The 21,843-nt window shown below is 50.0% G+C and overlaps 1 protein-coding gene and 1 long non-coding RNA gene across 3 annotated transcripts in view; both read left to right on the forward strand.

Annotated features, from left to right (window-relative positions):
• The first annotated feature begins 204 nt into the window (after positions 1-204).
• The window catches only part of CAPZB (capping actin protein of muscle Z-line subunit beta), a 131,920-nt gene continuing 110,281 nt past the window's right edge, over positions 205-21,843 (forward strand). The window contains exon 1 of one of the 2 annotated variants that reach the window (XM_089899848.1): positions 205-540. In XM_089899848.1, coding sequence (XP_089755974.1) covers positions 343-540 — 198 coding nt within the window. In that variant the 5' untranslated portion in view covers positions 205-342. The remainder of the gene's footprint in view (positions 541-21,843) is intronic. The other variant, XM_089899855.1, reaches the window with a different exon arrangement.
• Positions 547-18,470, forward strand: LOC149750822 (uncharacterized). Its single transcript, XR_016388770.1, has 2 exons — positions 547-3,520; positions 17,034-18,470. It is a non-coding gene; the product is annotated as an uncharacterized LOC149750822 (long non-coding RNA).

Raw genomic sequence — 21,843 nt, forward strand, 5'->3', positions numbered from 1 at the left:
CCTTCCCCCAGGGCCCGGCTCCCTGCCCTGCCCCTGACCCAGGTGGTCCCCTCCCCTCTACCTAGGGCGAACCTTCTTTGCCGCCCCTGGAAAGTGAGAGTAGCTCTCCAGCCCGGGTGGGGATGGGGGTCCCGAGGCTGTGCCTTCTCAAGTTGGAGCGGTGCCCCTTCTGGGAGGCCGTCTGGGAGCGAGCGAGGGCAGGGCGGGCATCCGTATGCCAGGAAGGGAGCGCGGCGCTCTGCGGGCGCTTCCCGCGGCCGCCGCCTGGGTGCCGCGGGGTGCGGTGCTGGCGGAGCGTCCTGCTGGGACCCGCGGCGCCGGGGCGTGTGCGGGAGCCGAGGGATGAGGATGGGGGAGCCGCGGGACGGAGATGAACGCACAATCGCCCTTGTGAGGCCGCTGCCGTTGGGAGGCCCCCGGGCCCCGAGGCCAACAGACGGCCCGGACACAATGTACCCCAGCAGGCGCAGCCTCCCTTTCCCCCTCAGCTGTCAGCTCGTGAGGGTTGGAACTGCTGATTATGGAGGTGCCTCGGATCAGGTGAGCCAGACTCCGAGGGAGAGCTCGCTCCACTCGTGCTGTTTGTTTTGGTAATGAAGGCAGGTGCTCTGGCGGCGCTCTGACCGGTCCGAGGTTTCACCTAGGCCCCGACCAGTGAGTCCGCCCTCCCTCCACTTTGGAATCTTCTGCAGGGCAGGCCCAGCACCCAGGTTGGAAGAGCCACAGGGCTTCTGCCTCACGTGGCCAAGGCATCTTTGAAGGGTGGACTGAGATTAAGGGTGGCCACCTGCTCCTCTGGCCCGGTGCTGGCAGGTGTTTGCATGTGGACTTTGGGCCCCAAAGAGTTTTGGGGCTCTAGGTTCCTTGTTTAAGGAAGGGATGTTGCTTCTGAACTAGGGTGACTAATTCAGAGTGGCTGAGTTTTTTCTTCATGCCTTCCTGTATGTTGATGAAAAGCGTGGCCATTGTTATTGGACTTCTCCGATAGCAGTCCCAGGCCTGGGTGGGGAAGGACTTATCCAGGACAGTTTTGGGTGAGGACTTGGAGTGAGGTTTTACAAGTTTGCTGTCAGGACAAAAGCAGGGGAGGATGGTTGGGATGGCCAGGTGGGGCTGCTCAAGGCAGCATCTCTGGCGGTGGGGGGAGGGGGGGAGCATCTTGCCTTGGCCCTCAGTGCCTGAGTCTCCAGACCTGATGGGAAAATGCCTGTAATGACCCAGAAGGAACAGGATGATACATGAGGCTTCTCAGGAGTCCTGTATTTGGGTCTTACCTGGATAATCTGTAAGGACTGTGGAAGGGGTGGAGGAAAAAGGCTAACTTTTCTGTGGGGAGTGGGAGCGGGGTGGGGGGGCTACTAGGTGCCAGACACTGTGCTCTGTGCTCCACTTACTTAATCCACACAGAACCCTTTGAGGGATGCTGTGTATTACCATTTCACAGGTGAAGAAGCTGAGGCTCAGGGCATGGAGGAACTTCCTCAAGATGTTGCTTAGTTGACGGGAGCACATCTGATAGGCTCTAAACTGCATCCTTTCCGTTGTCCCAGGCTGCTTATGTGTTCCTGGTGATGCAGGCTTATTTAACGTGAGCTCTTTGAGGGCAGCGGTTTTTGTCTTTTGTTTTGCATGTCTGTATCCCTGGGGCCTAGAACAGTACCTGGCACTGAAGGAAATAGCTTGGGGTGTGTCTTGAACTTAGCCACTTGGATTTCATACTCATTCTCTCAGTAACTCGTTCTTAGTATCCCCCAGGCTTATAGGTAATTTCTGACTGCTTATTGTTCAGTTTATCCCCTACTTGAATATTCTGTCTAAGAAACCAGTGTAGACAGTTGGAGTAGGACAGAAGTGGTGGTGTGGGGTTGCATAATAGGTAAATGTATTAAAACCACTGTGGTTTTATTTTCAGTAGGGTTGATGGTAGAGAAACCAGCTAGATCTCAGTTATCCATCGAGGGAAATAGCAGTTTGAGAGTCTAAAGTGCGCTGGAGAAAAGTCCGTGATTTCTGTTGGCATCAGTTACGGATGCATAAGCAAATGGAATTTACTTGCATTCTCTTAGCAGGTAATGATCTCCCACTATCTGTAAGTGCTTTATCGTTTCAAAGCACTTTCCTTACCCAGCTCTAGCATCTAATTTAGGAATTATTGTCCTAATTTAGAGTTATGATTCTGGTGTTGGATGGTGGGGCTGTAGCATGCAGGGATGGGCCGGGCCCCCCTCATGAGTTGTCCCTCCATCTTCCAGATGGTTTGGCCTGACAAGAGATGATGGGAGAAGCCTGTTATATTGTTACAAGGTGGAACAATACAGTTGGTGTCTTGGCTGGTCCCCTGGTGTAGGTCTCCTGGTGTAGACCTCCTGGTGTAGGTCTAGACCTCCTGGTGTAGGTCTAGCTCCACTCAGACCCCACATGTATATACAGCCTTGTTTATTTAAACCCAACTGGCTGCTCTTTGGTGGAATGCTTGAGCAAAGTAGCCAACGATCCATAGCTTGAGATTAAAGAGATGCTAAATCATGTTTGTTTTAATAAATTTATTTATTTTAGTTTTGGCTGCTTTGCGTCTTTTGATGCTGCGCACTGGCTTTTTCTCTAGTTGCAGCAAGCAGGGGCTACTCTTTGTTGGGGTGCACGAGCTTCTCATTGCGGTGGCTTCTCTTGTTGCGCAGCACGGGCTCTAGGCGCGGGGACTTCAGTAGTTGTGGCACGCGGGCTCAGCAGTTGTGGCTCGCGGGCTCTAGAGCGCAGGCTCCGTAGTTGTGGCGCACAGGCTTAGTTGCGGTGTGTGGGATCTTCCCGGACCAGGGCTCGAACCCGTGTCCCCTGCATTGGCAGGAGGATTCTTAACCACTGGGCCACCAGGGAAGCCCTAAATCGTATGTTTGAAAGCAGATATTCCTATTTATAACTCAGAAGTCCTGTTCTTCTTTTACATTCCTTGGGGGAGGGGAGAGGACAGATGACTGACAGCACAGGGAAATGGTGGCTGTGCAGGTACTTTGAACATTGAGACTCCTGCTTCCCAGGCTGCGAAACTCTTGGCATTAGGCAAAGACAGTGGTGTGTTAGGAGTTGCTTGAAGCTCATGGGTGTATTTATGAAGTGCCTTCTCTGTGCTGCCCTATGTGCTCAGGACAAGGAAGCCTGGTAAACAAGGCAAACCGGTCCACGCCTTCACAGCTTATGTTGTTTGGCAGGGAGACGTGTCACTCTTACCTACAGTTTAAGGAAGCAGAGCCTTGTTTAATGCAACTGCAAGCACACTTGGTTGAGATAACGCAGGAGACTTCAGAGAAAGTTGGGGCTTGTGCCCGGCTTCAGCCCCGGCCTTGAGGAGCACGCCTGCCCTTGTTTGGCCGCCACCACGGAGGTGAATGGCACTGCACACGCGGTCTGTCCCCTGCAGACCAGAAGCTCTCCCAGCCGGGAAGGTTTGTGCCACAGAAGTCCTGCCCTTCTCACCTGGGTAGCTACCATTGATTGAGGATCTACCGTCATCCAGAAACCTGAGGTAGGACTTAGGTCCTACCCCACCCCATGATGGATGCTCGAAAGCTTGAGTGGCTGGTGTGAGGGGCGGGCCTGGGACTTGGCTCTGGATCCCCCCAACTCCTGTGCCGGAGGCTCACTCTGTTTCTCAGAAACAGTGAGAAGTAAGGCTCACAGTACAGGCTCTTGTCCCATTTCTCCTGGAGGCAGATCCCACCAGTGAGAGTGGGGTGTGGAAGTCCAAAGGGTACAAGATCACCCACGTTAAGACCAGCGAGAGTATTGCCATTTCCAAACTAAGTCTTTTAGAGATCAACGCTCTGGTGTGAGGACGTGGAGCCTTGCCTGCTGCCATGAGCTCCGGCATCGCGTGCGAAGTTAGGACTTAGGAGCCAGACAGCCTTGGGCTAATAACAGTACCTCCTCATAAGGCTGTTATGAGGATTAAATGAGATAATACTTGTCAAGTGCTTTGAATAGCATCTGGCACATAATTATATGTGTAGTGACTATTATTATCACCATTTACAGATGAGGTTCAAAGGGTAAGTGGATAGTCCCTTTATAGCTACTAAGTTGAGGAACTGGGTTTTCTGACTTCAGAAGGAGACCCGTTTTCTCCACTGCTTACTGCCTGCTGAAGGAATATTTGGAGTTTGCTTGGCTTTGGGCTGTGTCTTGAATGAAGAAAGTCCCTGATAGAGCCAGAGGCTCTACTCCACCACAGAAGACAAGGCTCCCTGTGCTGTGGACACCACGTGCTGCTGTAGCCTGATGCTGTATCTCAGGCTCTGGGTGCCTCGTCTGTGCCCGGTGGAGCCCCTTTTGAACTGAGTCCTTGCCCTCTTCCGGGCTTGGAGGAAGAGGGACAGAGCCTGTGAGTTCCGTGAGAGCAGGGACCTTGTCTGGTTCCCACCAAACACCCAGCACCTTGCGCGGGCCGCCTGGTGCTTGGTAAGCGCCTCATAGACGCTGAATGAGGGAGTGGTGAGCACTTTTGTCTTCTGTCTGTGCCACAGAACGTGGGCTTTGGGGTTGGGCTGATCTGGCTTGGGGTCCTGTCTCTGCGACTCAGTGTGTGACCTGCAGTGAGGATCTTACTCTCCCTTGGCCTCGGTTTCTTGATGGGTAACGTGAGGATGGCATTTTATAGGGATACTGGGAGAAAGAAGTGAAAATTGTAATGTGCTTAACCCAGTGCTTGGCGCACAGTACGTGGTAGCCAGGGTTATCATTTGTCTTATTCTGCATACTACAGAGTAAGGACACAAAGAGAAGCCATAATCCCTGTCCTCTAATCCGGGATGGGAGGCAAGGTGCATCCAGAAAATGAAGTGCAGCAGGGAGGGAGGGGGGAAGGGAAAGCCTTCAGAAGGGCCACTCGTCTGCGCATCCCTGCAGGCTCGCCCGCAGGCAGCCTTGGTGGGGGCTGGGTGTGAACCCGGGAAGACCTTGCCCAGGCGGAGAGGGTGGGGTGGGTGCAGGGGCCTGGAACAAGAGCAGAGGTCGGGGTGATGGTCGGCCTTGTGAGTTTGGGGACCATCCGCAGAGTGGACGGCCAGTGGGGGAGCCTCGGTCTCAGGAGGGAGTTGTGGAGTGCCTGAGTTGCTAAGCTAGAGAGTTTGCATTTGATCTGGGACATTGTGGAGCCGGTTAGATTTTTGACAGGGCAGGTAGAAATTTGAGGAGGCTGGCAGAGTCGTGGTATTTTAGGAAGAGTCATCTGGCGGTGGTGTGCAGCCGGGAGGGCCCTGGAGGGAGACATTCACAGGCGTTAAGCCTGCGAGGTTCTAAGGGTCCTGGCCGAGGTGGGGATGGATAGGAAGGGGTGGGTGAGAAAGATAAAGATAGGAAGGCAGAGCCAGCCGTGATTTACCGCCTCTGGGCTGAGGGGGAAGCTTCTGCCCCCAGAGCTGCCCTGTTCAGGCATTTGGAGAGGATGCTTTATCATTGACCCAGCAACTATTTTTGGGCAGTTTAAATCCCAGATAGTGGTGCCTGCAAAGCCTTGATATGCTACTAATGCCTGAAGGGGGATTTCAGTCTGGTTAGCCCAGTGACCCAGCCGCCCAGCCCTCCCGCATGGGCAGGTGGCCCTGAGTCCCGCTCAGCCTACGCGGCCTTCACGTCGCCCTCATCACGCAGGCCCGCCTGCCTCCGGAGCCCGAGCTCAGGACGCTGGGCACCTCTGCCACTCACGTTTGTTCCATCAGGTCATTCATTCCGTGGACTCTCACGCAGCAGTCAGACCTATGAGAACACGGGTCTTCAAGTTAAATGGAGGAGGCAAATGGCAACGGGCAGGTCTGAGATTCTGCCCGACTTGGGCATCAGTGCAGGGGCAGCAACACGTCCCTTCTCCCGGCTTCCTCCTGTTCCCGCTCCGCGGCTTTCGGACAGCTCTGGATACCAGTGAGAGAAGCCTTCGTCTGCAACTTTCTAGCGATACATTTTCAGCCTGGTAGTCCTATTTCTTCTAAGGTAGCAACCGTGTCGTTTACACCCACCTGCCCCAGGGGGTTTATTGTGAGGATTGAGTGAGTTTGCATGTGGCAAGTGTAGACAGTGCCTGGTACTTCCGTTGGTGCAGCAGGAGTGATTATTTTATTAACATGGATGGTTGATAGATGGTGTTGTATTTAACCCCCCAGGCAGCCTGGATGCAAGTGGTAGTGGCCCCCAGTTCTGCTGAGACCCCGAGAGGCAGAGTCCCCGGCCCACGGCTGGCGATCTGAAGGGCTTCCAGCACAGTGCTTTCTGGCCGTGAAGCTCTTACCACACTGCAGATTGCAAGCGGTCGTTTCCACTGGCTCAGACCCCTAACTTCTCCACCCACTGCTTAAACTGCTCCGCGAAGCTTCCTCTTCTAGCACTGAACTCAGCAGGACCTTTCTGAGTTAGAATCATGGTTATTTAGCGGGATTTGGGCTTATTGCCTCAAAAGTTTCCATGAGATTTGGGCAGAGGACTCATTACGGTTACCAAGTGAAATCTCTTTAGTTTAAAATGTTAGGGTTATGTAAAGATGGTTTTGCACATACTGTTTCTGCTGGGGTCAGTGACGAGCAGCCTCCCACCAAGTGCCCTCTTCCCTTGTCAGTTGCAGCCCTGAGAGGCAGACAGACAGTTCAGGTCTGGCTTGCTCACATGTCATGCTGCTTCTTGAGGCTTCTTCATTATGAGGCTTTGACCCTGAAGGGGTATGTTTTATTATCACATGGATGGGCTTCCTGCATGCAGTTTTATGCTCAGAAACTGAGAGGAGGAGCGCTTTATCCACTGCACACTCCTAGTGAAAAGTGTTTTAAGGTACTATGGCCACTGAAAGACCTGCTCTTGAATTTGTCTCTGTCTCACCTGTGGCTTTGTTTTTTATCAGTCCTTTGCTTCTCTGCTGAGCGCAGCTTGGTCAGTGCGTGGCCCCTGGGGCTGGATGTGGACCCAACACAGCAGTGCAGGCTGGGCCACTTCAGGTTCTTGGCTCTGTGAGAGTTTCTTTCTTTCTTTCCTTTTCTTTTTCTTTTTTTTTTTTTGCCACACCATGCGCCATGTGGGATTCTAGTTCCCCGACCAGGGATTGAACCCACGTCCCCAGCATTAGAAGTGTGGAGTCTTAACTGCTGGACCACCAGGGAAGTTCTTCTGTGAGAGTTTCTGATGTGTACTGTCCTTGCTTTCTTCTGTTTCCTCTTCCAGACAGCTCCTGTCTCGAAATCTCTTTCAGCCATAGTGGGTGTGGAACCCTGGTTGTCCTGGGATTTGAGGCCTCTGACTTGGTCTTTTTTTTTTTTAAGCACAAACATCATTTATTTTTATTTTTTTATAAATGTATTTATTTTATTTATTTATCTTTGGCTGCGTTGGGTCTTCGTTGCTGTGCGCTGGTATTCTCTAGTTGCGGCGAGCAGGGGCTACTCTTCGTTGCGGTGTGCAGGCTTGTCATTGCAGTGGCTTCTCTTGTTGTGGAGCACGGGCTCTAGGTGTGCGGGCTTCAGACGGGCTCAGTAGTTGTGGCTCATGGGCTCTAGAGCGCAGGCTCAGTAGTTGTGGCGCATGGGCTTAGTTGCTCTGCAGCATGTGGGATCTTCCTGGACCAGGGCTCGAATCCATATCCCCTGCATTGGCAGGCGGATTCTTAACCACTGTGCCACCAGGGAAGCCCTCGGACTTGGTCTTGAGGAACAGGAATTGGAGGTGCCCTGAGACGGCAGTCTTCCTCCCATAGGTTATCGGGTCTCTCTCCTGGACTCTGTACAGTACCACCTCCCTTCTGCCTGTGTTCCTGCCGGATGCACAGTCACTCTCTAATTCTCTCAACCCCAGCTCTGTGAGGCCTGTTTCCTCATCGTGCAAATAAGGAAACTGCAGCTCAGAAAGGTTTAGTAACTTGCCTAAGGGCCCTGGCTAGTTAGTGGCAGAGTCAGCATTCTGATCCAGGTCCATCCGCTCACACCTGTTGAACTCTGCTGTCCTGTTCCTCTCACGCATGGACCCACGAGGATGCTTATGTTACAGACGAGGAAACTGAGGTCGAGAGGTTCACCTATAGGTCCAGCCACGGAGGCTGAAGAAGTGTGGGTGTAGCTTAGAAGTTCGGAGGGTTTTTTGGTTCAGGTTGTTGAAAAGGAAAGCAGCTGGAACCTTCGGTCTGTTTCTAGAAAGATACCTGCTAAACCATAGGGATGCACCTTGGCTTTCTGGGCAGCACCGTTGTTCTTGGCATACATCCTAGTCATTGTGACAGCCCCTCATTGACGACACCATACAGGGTGCCCTGGACTTTTTCCTGTGAAGCCTGTCCCAGCCTGGGCACCACAGACAGTGTCAGGTTGCCCAGGAAGCTGAGGGGAAAGACCATACTGGCCGTTATAATAGTCGTATGACCTTGAGCAGCGTGAGCTGGTTACCCTCACGATGCCTAATACGTTCTGTCTCTCGTCGTCGGAGGGAAGACAGATGCTACATCCCTGCTCAGAGCTGTGAGTACTGTCGCCGTGTTCCACTGTTCCTGGCCCGTGGGCCATGGCTCCATGGTGTTGGATTGATGAATGTCTAGTAGGTCCTTACTGAAGGTAAGTGCCCTCCCCGCCACTGGGTTGAACCACATGAACTTGCTGTTTTCCTTGGTCAAAAATGGCTGAATATCAGCATTTCATGTGGTTCAGCCTAGTACAGACCAAACTCTAGGGCAGGGCGATGCCGGAGTGAAGCTTTCTAGCAAATGTCCAGATCTCCTTTGGGACATGAGCCCTTGGCCACACCTGGCTTCTCAGGACATCAGTGTTGGGCTCCTAGGAGGTCTGTGTCACTTGAGGTGGGTGTAACAGGAGTGGAAGGAGCTGAGTGTGGGGTCTGCCCTGGGGTTGGGTCGGTGCTCTCCCTCTGGTCGGGCCACTCCTGGCGCTGAAGGCTGTCGGAGGGTCCGGCGGTGGCGGGACCAGGGCCTGGTGGGAATGGGGACCCTAGCTGCGCCGGCATTCACTGCAGCTCCGCCACGTGGCGGGCGCTGAGCAGTTGGCCCACAGTCACACACCTGGCCGTCCTTGGAGTTGAAGGCAGTCTTGATTCTAGAGTCCAGGACAGTGAAGGGCAGGTTTTGGAGCCTGACCGCCTGGGTCGCGGTCAGAACCTGCAGCCTTGGAGCTTCCTTCACTCTCTGCCTCAGTTTCCTTGTCTCACAGTGAAGTGGTGGGAATAAGAGGATCTATTTCTGATGGACTTAATGAGGATTAAGTGAGTTAATACATGTAAAGCCAGACACAGGAGGACATTAACTACTTTTATTAATAGTACTGTGTTATTACCAGCAACATGGACTCTTGGCATGTTATTAGAGCCGAAAGAGACCTGAAATGTGTAAACTCCCTCTGCTTTGTGTTGGAAAGAGTTGGGACTTCGCATCTGTGTCCATCTCCCAGAGGAGGCGTTGTCTCTCCTAGAGCTCACTGGAAACACACCCTGTTAGTACAGGCCTTGCCGAGCACGCACCTGCCTCTCCATGAACAGGTTGCTTGAAATGGTGCTTTTGTTCTGGGTTATAATAAAAGTCACTCTTCTGGAAAATGGCTTAATTTTTTTTTTCTTTCTTGGCATGAGTGGCCAACCCTGGAGTGCCAGTTACATATGGTGCCCAGCACCTCTGAGGGGAGCAGGGCAGGGTGCTAATCAGTGAGTCTCATCCCCCCTCTCCCCCGCACCTGCCCTGGATGTTCTGATCCATTTTCTCCTTTTCTGAAGGTGACATGTTTTCCCAGGGGCTCTCAGCTGCTGCTAACCAGGGTTGCATTTGTGAACTGCTACAGACCCGCCAGAGTTCACTGCCTCAGGGGTTTCATGTTTTATTTTTAAGAACATGTGTTTAATTTTAAGGTATGTAGAGTGTTGGGGTTTAGGGGTATAAGAAAGAGGCAGGATACAGTGGGGAAAAAAACGATTGTTGGAAGGCAGCCTGGTGTAGTATAGTGGAGGAGACCCCTGGACCTGGCTGCTTAGGGACTGTGTGAGCTTGAACTACCTACTTCATCTCTCTGAGCCTCAACTTCGTCATCAGTGAAATGGACGTAATATCCTCCTCTTCACGGAGGATTAAATAAGAGTAACATACGTGAAATGCTGTAGCTCAGCCCTCATACGATGGCGCCTTATTATCTACAGCAATCTCATCATTTGTCTTGCAAATTAGCACCATTCCATAGGGAAGAGAATTGGATTGACTAAAAATCCCTGTATTAAGGAATACTGTAAATCTGAAATGCGGGTGTCATGACGACACTAAGGAGAGGCCCTGACCACCAGCTTCCCAGGAGCTTGCTCTCGGGCGCTCCCTTACACAGAGCAGGCCTCTGCACGTTGGCTTAGAGGATTTATCACGCAAGGGGACTTGCATGGCGTCGGCCTCTCTATGCTGAACCTTACAAGTACCGTCTCATGTTATCTTTCTCATTGCCCTGGTCATGCCCCCATTTTGCAGTTGTGAAAATGGAGGCCAAAGAGGTTAACGTGAATCTTGTAGAGGATCACACTGCTAGTAAGGGGCAGGGGTGGCCTTTAAACTCCATCCTTCTGATTCCAAAATCCAGCCCTCAGTACACACTGGAGGCTGGTCCAAGGGTGCATTTCCACGTGCAGAGGAAAGTATGAGGACTTTCCTCTGAACGTCTAACAAATGTTCTTTAGTACTTTTTAAATTCTTTGCCACTTAAAGCAGACTGTTAGGGGCTGCTCATAGTTCGGCTCAGTGCCTTGGAGCCTCTACCTTAAGACGCGGGAGAGTCAGCATGCAGTAGTTGCAGTTCTTCGTTTACAAGGAAGCCCCATGTCCCACATAGACACCTCTAAGCCACGTCAGGTGTGGAATTGCTTTTGAGGCCTCGGGCACTGTTATGGTCTTTATTCCTCCCTGCACCACCTGCTCTGCTCTGTGCACATCCAGGCGGACTCTGAAATAACGTAGCTGTCAGGGAGCAAGCTAGCATTTGAACTTGGGACCAGCTCCATGCCCTGGCTGTGTCACACTGCAGCTGGGGCCAGAAATGAGCAGTGAGGCAGTGGTTGCCGCTCTCCTAGATAACTAGTGGGTAAGTGATTATTCCAACCCGAAGAGGTAAAACCATACAGAGGTACTGAACAAGGTTCCTGTCCTCAGAGGGGTTAGAGTGCTGGGCTGTGGGTGTCAGTATCTGTCCACAAGATGGGCAGGGTCTCCACGTCCTTGCGTCAGGGCAGCCTCTATTACTTGTCATCTCGTTTGGCACTGGGTGATGTTCCTGGGAAATAGGTCCAATCTTCCCAATTCCTTAACTACCTTGATTTCTTCATTCTTTCCTTTAAATAACCTCCTCCAGAGGCATTTATCTAACTGCTAGCTAGAATTCCCTTGTTCTTTTGCCTCCGATAAAGCTGGCTTTATAGGGCTTTTGTGTTGATGGACTATTGGCTTCTTTCCTTTTTTTTTTTCATTGAAGTATAACTGACAACACTGTATTAGTTTCAAGCGTACGACATAATGATTCAACATTTGCATATGATGGACTGTGGTTTCTGAGCTTGCTAAATTCCAGATGGAGAGCACACAAAAGCATCTTGGGAATTTTCCCCCAGATCCTGCTTTCATTTTGATTCCGTGGGATCTGTTTGGTACATATTGATTGTCGAGGAAGCATTTCTTGAAACAACAGACAAGAACTGGTTGCTGTGGTCCCCAAGGATGGGCCCTCCCATCATGTGCCTAATTGGCACAACATGGACTTATAAATAGTGTTGGACCTTCGTGAGCTCAGAGTGCTCTGTGAGGCTTCAGTCTTACTCCAACGTCCTTGTGTGGCATTGGATTAACCGCTAGAATTCTGTGAGTTGAATTCCATTACATGCCAGAGTCTCTTAAGGACAGGAAAAAAAAATGATTTCTAAGTCTCAGGTGATGGGCTGTGTATTGGAACAAGTACAGCCAGATTCCAAATCAGCTGAAGCATTCAGCAGGCCCTCCGAGTCAATAAGGAGAGGGTGGCGGTACATCTGTTACTACATACTTTACTTAGCACTTTACATGCATTACCCTATATTTAGTTTCCAGAATTCTCCTAAGAATGAGGTCTTATGAATTTAGGACTTTATGTAAATTTGAAGATTTTACAAAGATTGCTAATAAGTGGCAGAGCCAGGACTTGAACCCAGCTGCTCTGACGTTATAGCCTTTGCCCTTCACCTCTGCTGTGTCATGGAATTTCACCACTCACACGGGGCTTGTGGTTTGTCCGGATCCCACAGTGAATCACCAGGCGGCTGGGACTAGGGTCCTCTGTCTAACACTCTGGAATCTGGACGCCACACTCTGGAGTAGGCCATTGTCTTTTCTGCCACGTAAACTCAGGCCCATTTTTATTTTATTTTATCTTTATTTATTTATTTATTTTTGCCACACTTCGAGGCTTGCGAGATCTTAGTTCCCTGACCAGGGATTGAACCCAGGCCCTCAGCAGTGAAAGCACGGAGTCCTAACCACTGGACCACCAGGGAATTCCCTGAAAACTCATCTTTGAGCGTGCTTCTCCAGTAACGCATTAGAAAGACCACGCTTTCCAGCATGACCTGGTGAGGGAGCTTCATGGCGGCTGGGTTGACCAGTGCAGAAAGCCAGTACCCTGAGTTAAAGAAGAAATCTGGGGACAGGTCCAGATTCAAACCCAGGTCCTTTTGGGAGTTCCTGCAGTGTACACAGGAGACATGAATGGCAGTGACAGAATGCTGAGCAAAGTGGACGTTCAACGGTAGGTTGAAACGGCGGTGTGTCTCTTCAGTGGGATGTGATGCAGCTGTTCAGATGTGAAATAGCACGGTGTAGCGGTGTGGGAGAGGTGTGGGAGGGTGCTGAGTGGTGCGGGACGCTGCTTAGTCTCTCCTGTCCTCAGACTCTGTAAAATGTTCACGTCAGAAAACCTACCTCATGGGGTTGTCGTGAGGATTCAAAAGTGAACCATTTGTAAGCCCTTCACTGTGCTCTCTGTTCCTTGCAGTGGATATCTGTCTATATCTTTATCTGCGCACACACACACACACACGTACGTGTGTTGTATGTATTTGTCTCCCCTCCTTTTGAGTCACTTCCTTAAGATACCTCCTCAGGAGTGGGGTTGTGGGGCTAAAGAGAACAAGTGTTTTTCTCTCCACACATTCTTCCCGTCACTTTGCTCTAACAAGTGCTGTAGCCTGTACCTCACCCATGTCCTCCAGGGCCCTCTGATCTGACCTCACTCTCCCTGCCTGGCAAACTTCGCTTCTTCAGTCTGGCTCACTGTTCTGACCAGGTCGAGAGAGCTCCTTGCTTTCCTGCAAAAATGTCCTAAGAGAGAAACTTTGTCATTACCACAAGCAGAAAACCAGTATTAATTGCCATGAGTAGAAAGTACACATTGAAATAAACTTAGGTAACTGTTGATAATAAAAGATGCTCATCTGTGGACCACCTGAGACCGTCTGGTGACCCCCTGGTGTCTGGCTCATTCCTGTCTCTGGGCCTCAAAAGAACCTGGGGAAGGGAAGATGATGGCTGTAAGGGGTGTGTGCAGGTGCCTTGAAGAAGGGGTCTGGCTGAGGAGAGTCAAGGCAGGGACCCCAAGGGAGAGGTGTTTTGTTGGAGCCAAGATGAGAGGATGCCTTTGCCAGGAGGACAAGGGGCGGGTATAGACATGGCAGTAGAGAGAACAGCATGTGCCAGACACAGACGTCATGTTCAGGGCAACCAACAATAATTTAAACTTGTGGGAGCCAAAAGAGTGGGAGAGCGTGATGTGACTGGGCAGGGAGACAGGGCCACCTCGCAAAGGAAGTCCCACGCCAGGATGGAGGCTCCGATTTCGATTTTGCCCTTGTCCGTTTCAGCACCCTCTCCATGGCCCGACCAGACTGACAACACAGCCTTTACCCAGGCAGCCCAGCAGTTGGCTTTCTTTCCTTGGGTATTATTTGCTGTCGGTTCACTGCCCGTCCCCGTCTCCTCTACCCGCCCCCCTCCCACCTTTCTTTGTCATTATTTGCTGAGTGTCTCTTGTGTGCCATGCTCTGTGCCAGGTCCTGCGACGCTGGCCTGAAGAAAAGGCGGTCCCTGCCTCAAGCTGCTCACAGCCTAGGGGAGGAGGTGCGTGGCCTTCTAGTTGGGCGTGAGCACCAGAGGCAGGGACCCGGGGAAGCTTCCTGACCTCGTTCCGTGATATAAGGGATCCCTTTGGAATCTGACGTTATTAAAAGAAAGTTTGCAGTGTTTTCTCTTTGTTATAGAAGTAATGTATTTGGGGACTCACTGCCTTGGGCCCGGGTTCAATCCCTGGTCGGTGAACTAAGGTCCCGCAAGCCGCATGGCGCGGCCAGTAAATAAACAAATGAGTAATGTGTTCATTATAGAAAAGTTGGAAAATACAGGAAAGAAGAAGAAAAATTTGCCCATAATCTTACCCTGCCAGCAGGTACTGTTTACTTTTTGGTATATTGCTTCAGCAGCTTTGTGTCTATATAGTTTAAACGTTTTTCATGTGATTGAGTTCATATTGCCTATGCTATTTTTTTTTTTTTTTTTTGCGGTACGCGGGCCTCTCACTGTTGCGGCCTCTCCCGTTGTGGAGCACAGGCTCCGGACACACAGGCTCAGCGGCCATGGCTCATGGGCCCAGCCGCTCTGCGGCATGTGGGATCTTCCCGGACCGGGGCACGAACCCGTGTCCCCTGCATCGGCAGGCGGACTCTCAACCACTGCACCACCGGGGAAGCCCTTGCCTATGCTATTTTTATATCCTGGTTTTTTTCACAAGAATTTTCTTGTTATAAACCCTTCAAGAACATTTTAAATGACTGATACGTCAACTGGTTGATACTGTTACTTACCATTCCCCTGAAGTTGGACAAGTAGAGGTTTCTAATTTTTCTCTGTGTGTTGTACTGTTCTGAGGGTCTTTGTACAGCACTTTTTGTCCTTTTTCCTACTCTTATTGATTGTTATGACGGCTCCTGTAGCTTGTATCTGGAGGTGTGAACCTGCTCTCCCTGCCTGTGTGTATACAGTCTGTTCTTGTTGCTCTGGGTTGTCATTCTGTAAAGTCACCACGAACACTGAGTTAGCAAATCCTGAACCGTTATTCCTAGGGGAACATGGTAAGGTTCCTGGGATGCTCTGGTGACAACATTTTTATCATCTGATTATTACATAACCGGAAAAGACATAGTATCACTTATATGTGGAATCTTTAAAAAAAGAAAAGTCAAACTCATGGAAACAGAGTAGAAAATTGGTTGCCATGGGTCAGGAAATTAGGGAGAGGTTGGTAAAAGTATGTGAATTCTCAGCTCTAAGATGAATAGGATCTGAGGATCTAATGTGAAACATTAGAGAAAAAAAAGACATTGTTTTGTGTGTGTTTCTGCTTAAGGACGCCTTACTTCATACGTACTGTTGACTCAGCCGTGGCCGACAGCTCTGTAACTCACGTCTGAACACAGCTTGTCCAGCACGTGTTTTCTCCGTAAGTGCATCACAGCCCTCTGCTGCTTGGGACTCTGGGCAGCACTGCGCTGGGGGCTGTTATTAAACAGCAGAATCAACAGCAAGGTGGAAAATGTGGCACTGAATAGACTGTGAGAAGGGCTCTGTTTACAGCTCGAGAGCTGACACAAGAAGGCAGAGATCGCCTCATTCACCCACCCGCAGCTGGGTGGCGCACGTCCAGCGACCCAGATTCTTTACCACTCCGCGCGTGTCTGGATGACCGTGCAAGTGCCCTGAGTGTTGATCTGGGGGTTGCACATACACCTTAGCAAGCGGGCAAATTTGCAGAACGGAATATGAAAATGAAGAGAATCGGCTATTCACGCCAGGTGCCCACCAAGCCTGGTTTGTGGCCCATGTTGTACGTACCTCGTGAGGTAGAGGTCGTTACAGTGAGGCTGCTTTAAAAATAAGATTTTAATAGCATTCTTCCACAAATTTTGGGGTTTTTTTTTGTAGGAGGGTGGTGTGGAGGAAAGTATAATCCCTATGAGTATTTGATACCTAGTTTTCTAGTAAGCCAGTGAGTCTTTCTCAAAGTCTAAGAAGGCTCGAGTGTTTGCAAATCACTTTATTCCTGTCTTAAAACGTGTGTGCTCCTGTCTCTTGGAGGGGGTCCAACTACAGCTTGATGATAAGGCCCTTTGTGTCCCTGGCGATTTTAGATGAGCATCCCATTCTTAGGACCCACAGGGGTGGGACAGGCACAGCTCTGGAGAGTCCGGCTACCCTGCAGTGTTTTCCGGCTATACGTCCCAGCATCTGATGTTGGTGTGGAAACGTGTGAACTCAGATTGTCCTTTAAACCAAGGCAGCCTTAGTAATTAGGGTTCTTGTGAGCTGGGAGGCTTTGAGGGGGGCTTTTGGCCCCCCTGCCCTGGAATTTCGAAAGAAGCGTGCAGCAAAAGAGAAAGGAGAGTCACTGAGGCAAGGAAATGGGTTAAACACTGACAGCTTTCTCAAGTATAGGGAACAGAGGGAGGTCACCTTGACAGTAGTCTTGGAGTGGGGACTACTTAGGACTCAGGACATTTACTCTCCCTGACTGGGCTCATGTGTGGCGTTTGGACCTTAGCGTGTTTGGGGTGGGAAGACTGTAGCGTAGGCTGGGTCAGCTTGGCGGGGGTGGGAGGGGGGAGCGAGGCACTTTGATGTCCCGAGCTGCAGGGCACTCAGTCCCTGTGCAAGAGCTGAGTCACCTGCGGGGACCAAGGCGGAACTCCACACCTCTGTTGTTCCCCTTGCTTCCTCCATTCTCCCTTCTTTCGTTTCATCCTTTCCTTTTACTCTTTCTTGCTTTAGCCTGCTTCCAGAGTGAGCCCAGGATGGTGTAGGACATGTTCCCCTACTTGGCCATCTACCAGCACAGTTTATTATTATTTATTTAATGTTTTTCTTTAAATTGTCTTGAGCCTAACACCTCAGTCTACTCTAAGCACAAAACATCTGTAAAATTACACGTTTGATGTGGTAGTTATATTTTTTCTATGCATATTAAAAATAGGTAACCACTAGGGCTTCCCTGGTGGCGCAGTGGTTAAGAATCCGCCTGCCAGTGCCGGGGACACGGGTTCGAGCCCTGGTCCAGGAAGATCCCACATGCCATGGAGCAACTAAGCCCGTGCGCCACAATTACTGAGCCTGCGGTCTAGAGCCTTCGAGCCACAACTACTGAGCCTGCGCGCCTAGAGCCCGGCTCCGCAACAAAGTGAAGCCGCTGCAATGAGAAGCCCACACACCGCAACAAAGAGTAGCCCCTGCTCACCGCAACTAGAGAAAGCCCGCGTGTGACAATGAAGGCCCGAATGCAGCCATAAATAAATAAATTTTAAAAAATTAGGTAACCACTAAATTGCATTCATCCATATCCCTTCTAACACCTCTCTCGAACCCTGGTGATCTGCATACCACACTCTGGAAAATGCTGGAGGGGCAGGAAGAGCAGTCGCTCCGGGAGTCTGGAACCCTGAATGCAGGCCACATCTTGGCCCCTGACCTGCTGTGTGATGTTGAACTATTCCCCTCCTGCCTCCTGGCCTCATTTGCCTCATATTGGGCTGATGAATATCGGCTCTCTCCATGCTGAAGAGTAGTTGCAGGATGCTGTTCAAGTGGTACCTCCGTGGTTCCTGGCCTCTCCGACAGCAGCTCAGGACTCTGACCTGGACATGTGATTCATTTGCCTGAAGAAATAGAGACTTTTAAAATTTTGGAGCTCAGGAACATTTTGTCTTCAAACATGCTTCTTACTTACATTTGGGTTTCAGCTCTCACTGCTTGTTAGCCAAGGAAGCAGCTTGATGGAGTAAGGGTTTTGGAGCCCGGCAGCATCGTGACTCTCTCCATCCTTCTGGCTCCTTCTCTCTGATGTGATAATGGAAGACCCTCCTGGCAGGGCCCTTGTGCTGCAGAGGAGGCCAGGTGCACAGATCCAGGTGGTGTCTGATGTGGGTTCCCTCCCCAGCCTCAGCCTGCATGGGTGTAGAAGTTAGTGTTGCCTCTGTCCCAAGAACAGAGTTGTTCTTGGACAGAGATGTAAAGCTTGGCTTCTGGAGCCAGGCCGCCTGGGTTTAAATTCTCACTCCTCCACTTTCAGCTACATAGCTTGGGGCTTCATTTAACTCTCTGGGACTGGTTCCTCATCACAGAGCCTATTTGAGGAAAATAGTTAAATAAAGCAGGTAAAATGCCCGCTGTCGTACCTGGCACGCAGTGAGGGCTCCATCCGTGTTGTTGATTCATCATAATGAATGAGGTGCTATATGCCACGTGAGTAGTAGCATCTGGGATATAGTAAGTGCTCAGTGAATAGTAGCTATTGTTTTTCTAACATGTGACAGGAGGCCCGGGAGTGCTGGCTTCGGGGCCTAGAGGACAGGGCTGGTCTTCTACCTGCAACTCTGGTTGGATCAGACTTTTCATCCTCCCCACCCCCACCCCCTTTAAGCCTTTCATGCCTGGAACCCACCCACAGGAACCCGCCATTGGACCACGCTGGCCCAGCTGAGCCCGTGCATGAAGCCCTCCTCTGTGTTTGGCTTTGAAAGAATTGTAACTCAGTTTTGGAAAAGGCAATACAGTCACAACTTTCAGAAGTGAAAATACGTGCATAAAACTGTGTGTAATGAAAAATCTCCCTCCTGTCCTTGTCCTCATTTGCCCAGTCTCCTCCAGCTTGCCCCTCCCTCCCTAAACCCTTAAGCCCTGGGTAACCACTGTTAATATTTCTAGGGTCTCTCTTTGTTTTATTTATTAAGGCATTATTTACATACACTGAAACTCACCAGTTTTAAGAGGACAGTTTAATGAGTTTGGGTAATAATCCTGTAACCTCTACCACAGTCAAGTTGTAGAATAGTTCCCTCACCCCAAATAGTTTTCTCGTGCCCCTTTGTACTCCCTCCCCTCTTCCCTCACCCACTTCCCTAGGCAACCACTGGTCTGCTTTGTCACTGTGGTTCTGACTTTTCTGTAATTTCATAGAAATAGAATCACAGTACATAGATTTTTGTGCTTGACTGATTTCACTTAGCATGGTTTTTTTTGGAGATTCATCCATGTTGTTGCATGTATTGCTATTTTGTTCCTTTTTAGTGCCGTATGGGACTCTGTAGTATTCCATGGCATGGGTATACCACAGTTTGTCCATTCACCAGTTGATGGACATTTGGGGTTGCTTCCAGATTTTGGATGTTACCAATAATTTTGCTACAGATCTTCACTGGTGAGTTTTTGTGTAGACATTTTCTTTTCTGCCCTCATTTCTTTAGATATAACAAACAAGTACAAATAAATTCTGTTTCTCCCCCCCTTCTGTACATAAAGGGTGAAATATTATAAAAATGCTTCTGGCACCCTGTGATTTTTGAAAGGGCCTCAGCATCATATGAGAAGATCATAGCCAGTCTCTAATTTGGTCTTGTGTCCTAGCATCCTAGGAACTAAGGGTGCCAGGTGGTCTTCCTGGCTCCTGGAGGGCGTGCCAGCCTTCTGGGACCTCGGAGAAGATGATGGAGGTGGGCATGGCTGCAGAGAGGTTTGCTCTCTGGGCCTTGTTCCATCTAATAGGGCTTCTGGCTCTGTGGATCATAGGAGGGCAAGTGTGAGGCTGTGCTGGGCTTAGATGGGGTCACGTGAGTATTTTGGCATCAGAATTGTAAAGGAAATTAGCTTATGCACCAATCACGTCCTGTTGCAAAACCACAGATTCTTAGCAGAGGTGAATACCCGCCCTTTTACGGCCCTTCTGTGTGAGTGAGGCTGGGTGGGTGGGTTGCTGACCTGTTTCGAAGAACGTTCAGTTTACTGATGTGGAGGACAGTGGTGCAGATTCTGTGGTTGCTCAGAGCACATTTTGTTAAAGGTCGTACTTTTACCTGTCCCCAGTCCCCATTGCCTTCGAGACCCCAGTATCCCTCTGCCCCCCAAGGATATACTGTTTTGAACTTTTCAAGGGAAATTAGGCTTGATAGAATATGCAGATTTGGATTAAAAAAGGAAGGCTATTGAGGTCTTTACCCTCTTTTCTTCTGGTAGTGCTGTTAGCAGACAGTAGGATTTAGGAAACCACATCCACCGTTTTCAGTAAATAAAGGATACGTTACTTAAGGGTGTCTTCTCCTGTGGCTGTGCTGTCCACTAGAACTTGCCATGATGCTGGAAATGCCCTCTATCTGTGTGCTACCCTGTAATACTAGCCACATGTGTCTCTTGAGCCCTTGAAATATGTGTAGTGTGATTGAGGAACTGAATATTTAGTTTTACTTAAGTAGCTTAAACGTCAGTAATCACATGTGGCTGCTGTATTGGACAGCGTGGGTCCAGATGAATGTTGACTCCCATTGAGAATTTTTCTTTAATTAGAAAAATTATTCTAGGGACTTCCCTGGTAGTCCGGTGGTTAAAACTCTGAGCTTCCACTGCAGGGGGCACGGGTTCAGTCCCTGGTCTGGGAACTGACATCCCACGTGCTGCACTGTGCGGCCAAAGAAAAAGAAAGAAAAAAAATTATTCCCGATAGAAACCATAGGGAATACATACCCTTACTCTAGACCTGTTTTAAGTGATTTTTAAGCAGATTAGGTGAATATGTTCTTTCATATGGGGTATTATTCATACAGCATGTTTACTGGGTGCCCACTATTTATAAGGCCCATGGTAAGTGCTGTATTGGATAATCAGAAGTTGTCGAAGTTACTTACCCTCCTTGGGTAAGTAAGGTGTCCTCATCTGTAATGAGAGTATTGGACAACATGGGCTTTTTGAAGTCCCTTCTTGTGCAGTCATTTTTATGGTCTTGTCTTTAATAGCAATAGCATTTATTTATTGAACACCCCTGTGTTCCAGGAATCGTATCCAGGACACTAAGTAATAAATGCGTTATCTCATTTAAATGTCATGATTTAATCTTCATTTGGTCCCAGTGAAACTAGGTGTTATCCTAGTTTCATAGATGAGGACATTGAGGCTTGGTGAGGTTCAGTAGTTTATCTGTCGTTACGTTGCCAGTTAACTGTACAGTTCAGATTCCCACTCGGGTCTGCCTCATTCTGAGCTCATTTTCAGTTAAATCTTTGTTTATGCAATGGCTGTTTTAAAAAGAGATCTGTTTCCTTAAACATTTACAGTTCTTGTTTTAAGTAATAATTGAATCAGGCTGTTTTTTTTTTTAAATAGACTTTATAGTTATGCTTAAGTCGGGGGTTTAGGAGTGAGGTGAGCAGGTGGCGTGGGTGGAGGCCAGCTCACCTGGCAAGGCTCGTGTTCCCCTCCACGCATATCCATGAAAGGCCTGCTTTGAACACGCTTCTGCTGGAATGCCCTCTGGATGCCTAGGCTGGGCAAAGCTCGGCTCCTGCCAGGAGCTGCAGGCAGTGGCGGTGGCCTGGGAGAGAGGGGAAGAGGTAGAGCTTGGACCTGAAACATTCTCTTGCTCCCAAGTGCCACCGAGCAAGGGAGGCCCACAGAAGGGCTCATGGGTTTGTAGCCTGACGTCGACTCTGCCTACCACCTGCTTTACTGGCTGGGCGACCTTGTGCAAATCACTCCACCTCTCTGAGGCTGGGTGGCTTCACTCCCACATCCACCAGCAGTACTTCTGGAGACTCCCATGAGCCACACACCGTTCTGGGTGCTGGGAGCCCAGCAGCGAGTAAGAGAAGCTGTGCCTTCGTGATGCTTCATTCTGATTGTTCCTTTTCCCATCCTTGATATAGGGACGGGGACCTCCCTCATGGCATTGTTTGGAAGAGTAGTGAGATACCTGATTAACCCAGCTTCCGGTGCCCTTCCCCAGAGCTAGCTGGGTTGGTTCC

Source organism: Delphinapterus leucas, chromosome 1 (genome assembly GCF_059928025.1).
Source record: "Delphinapterus leucas isolate spDelLeu-1000000601 "Yukka" chromosome 1, BTC_Dleu_Yukka2, whole genome shotgun sequence".
In the NCBI taxonomy this organism is placed as follows: domain Eukaryota; kingdom Metazoa; phylum Chordata; class Mammalia; order Artiodactyla; family Monodontidae; genus Delphinapterus; species Delphinapterus leucas.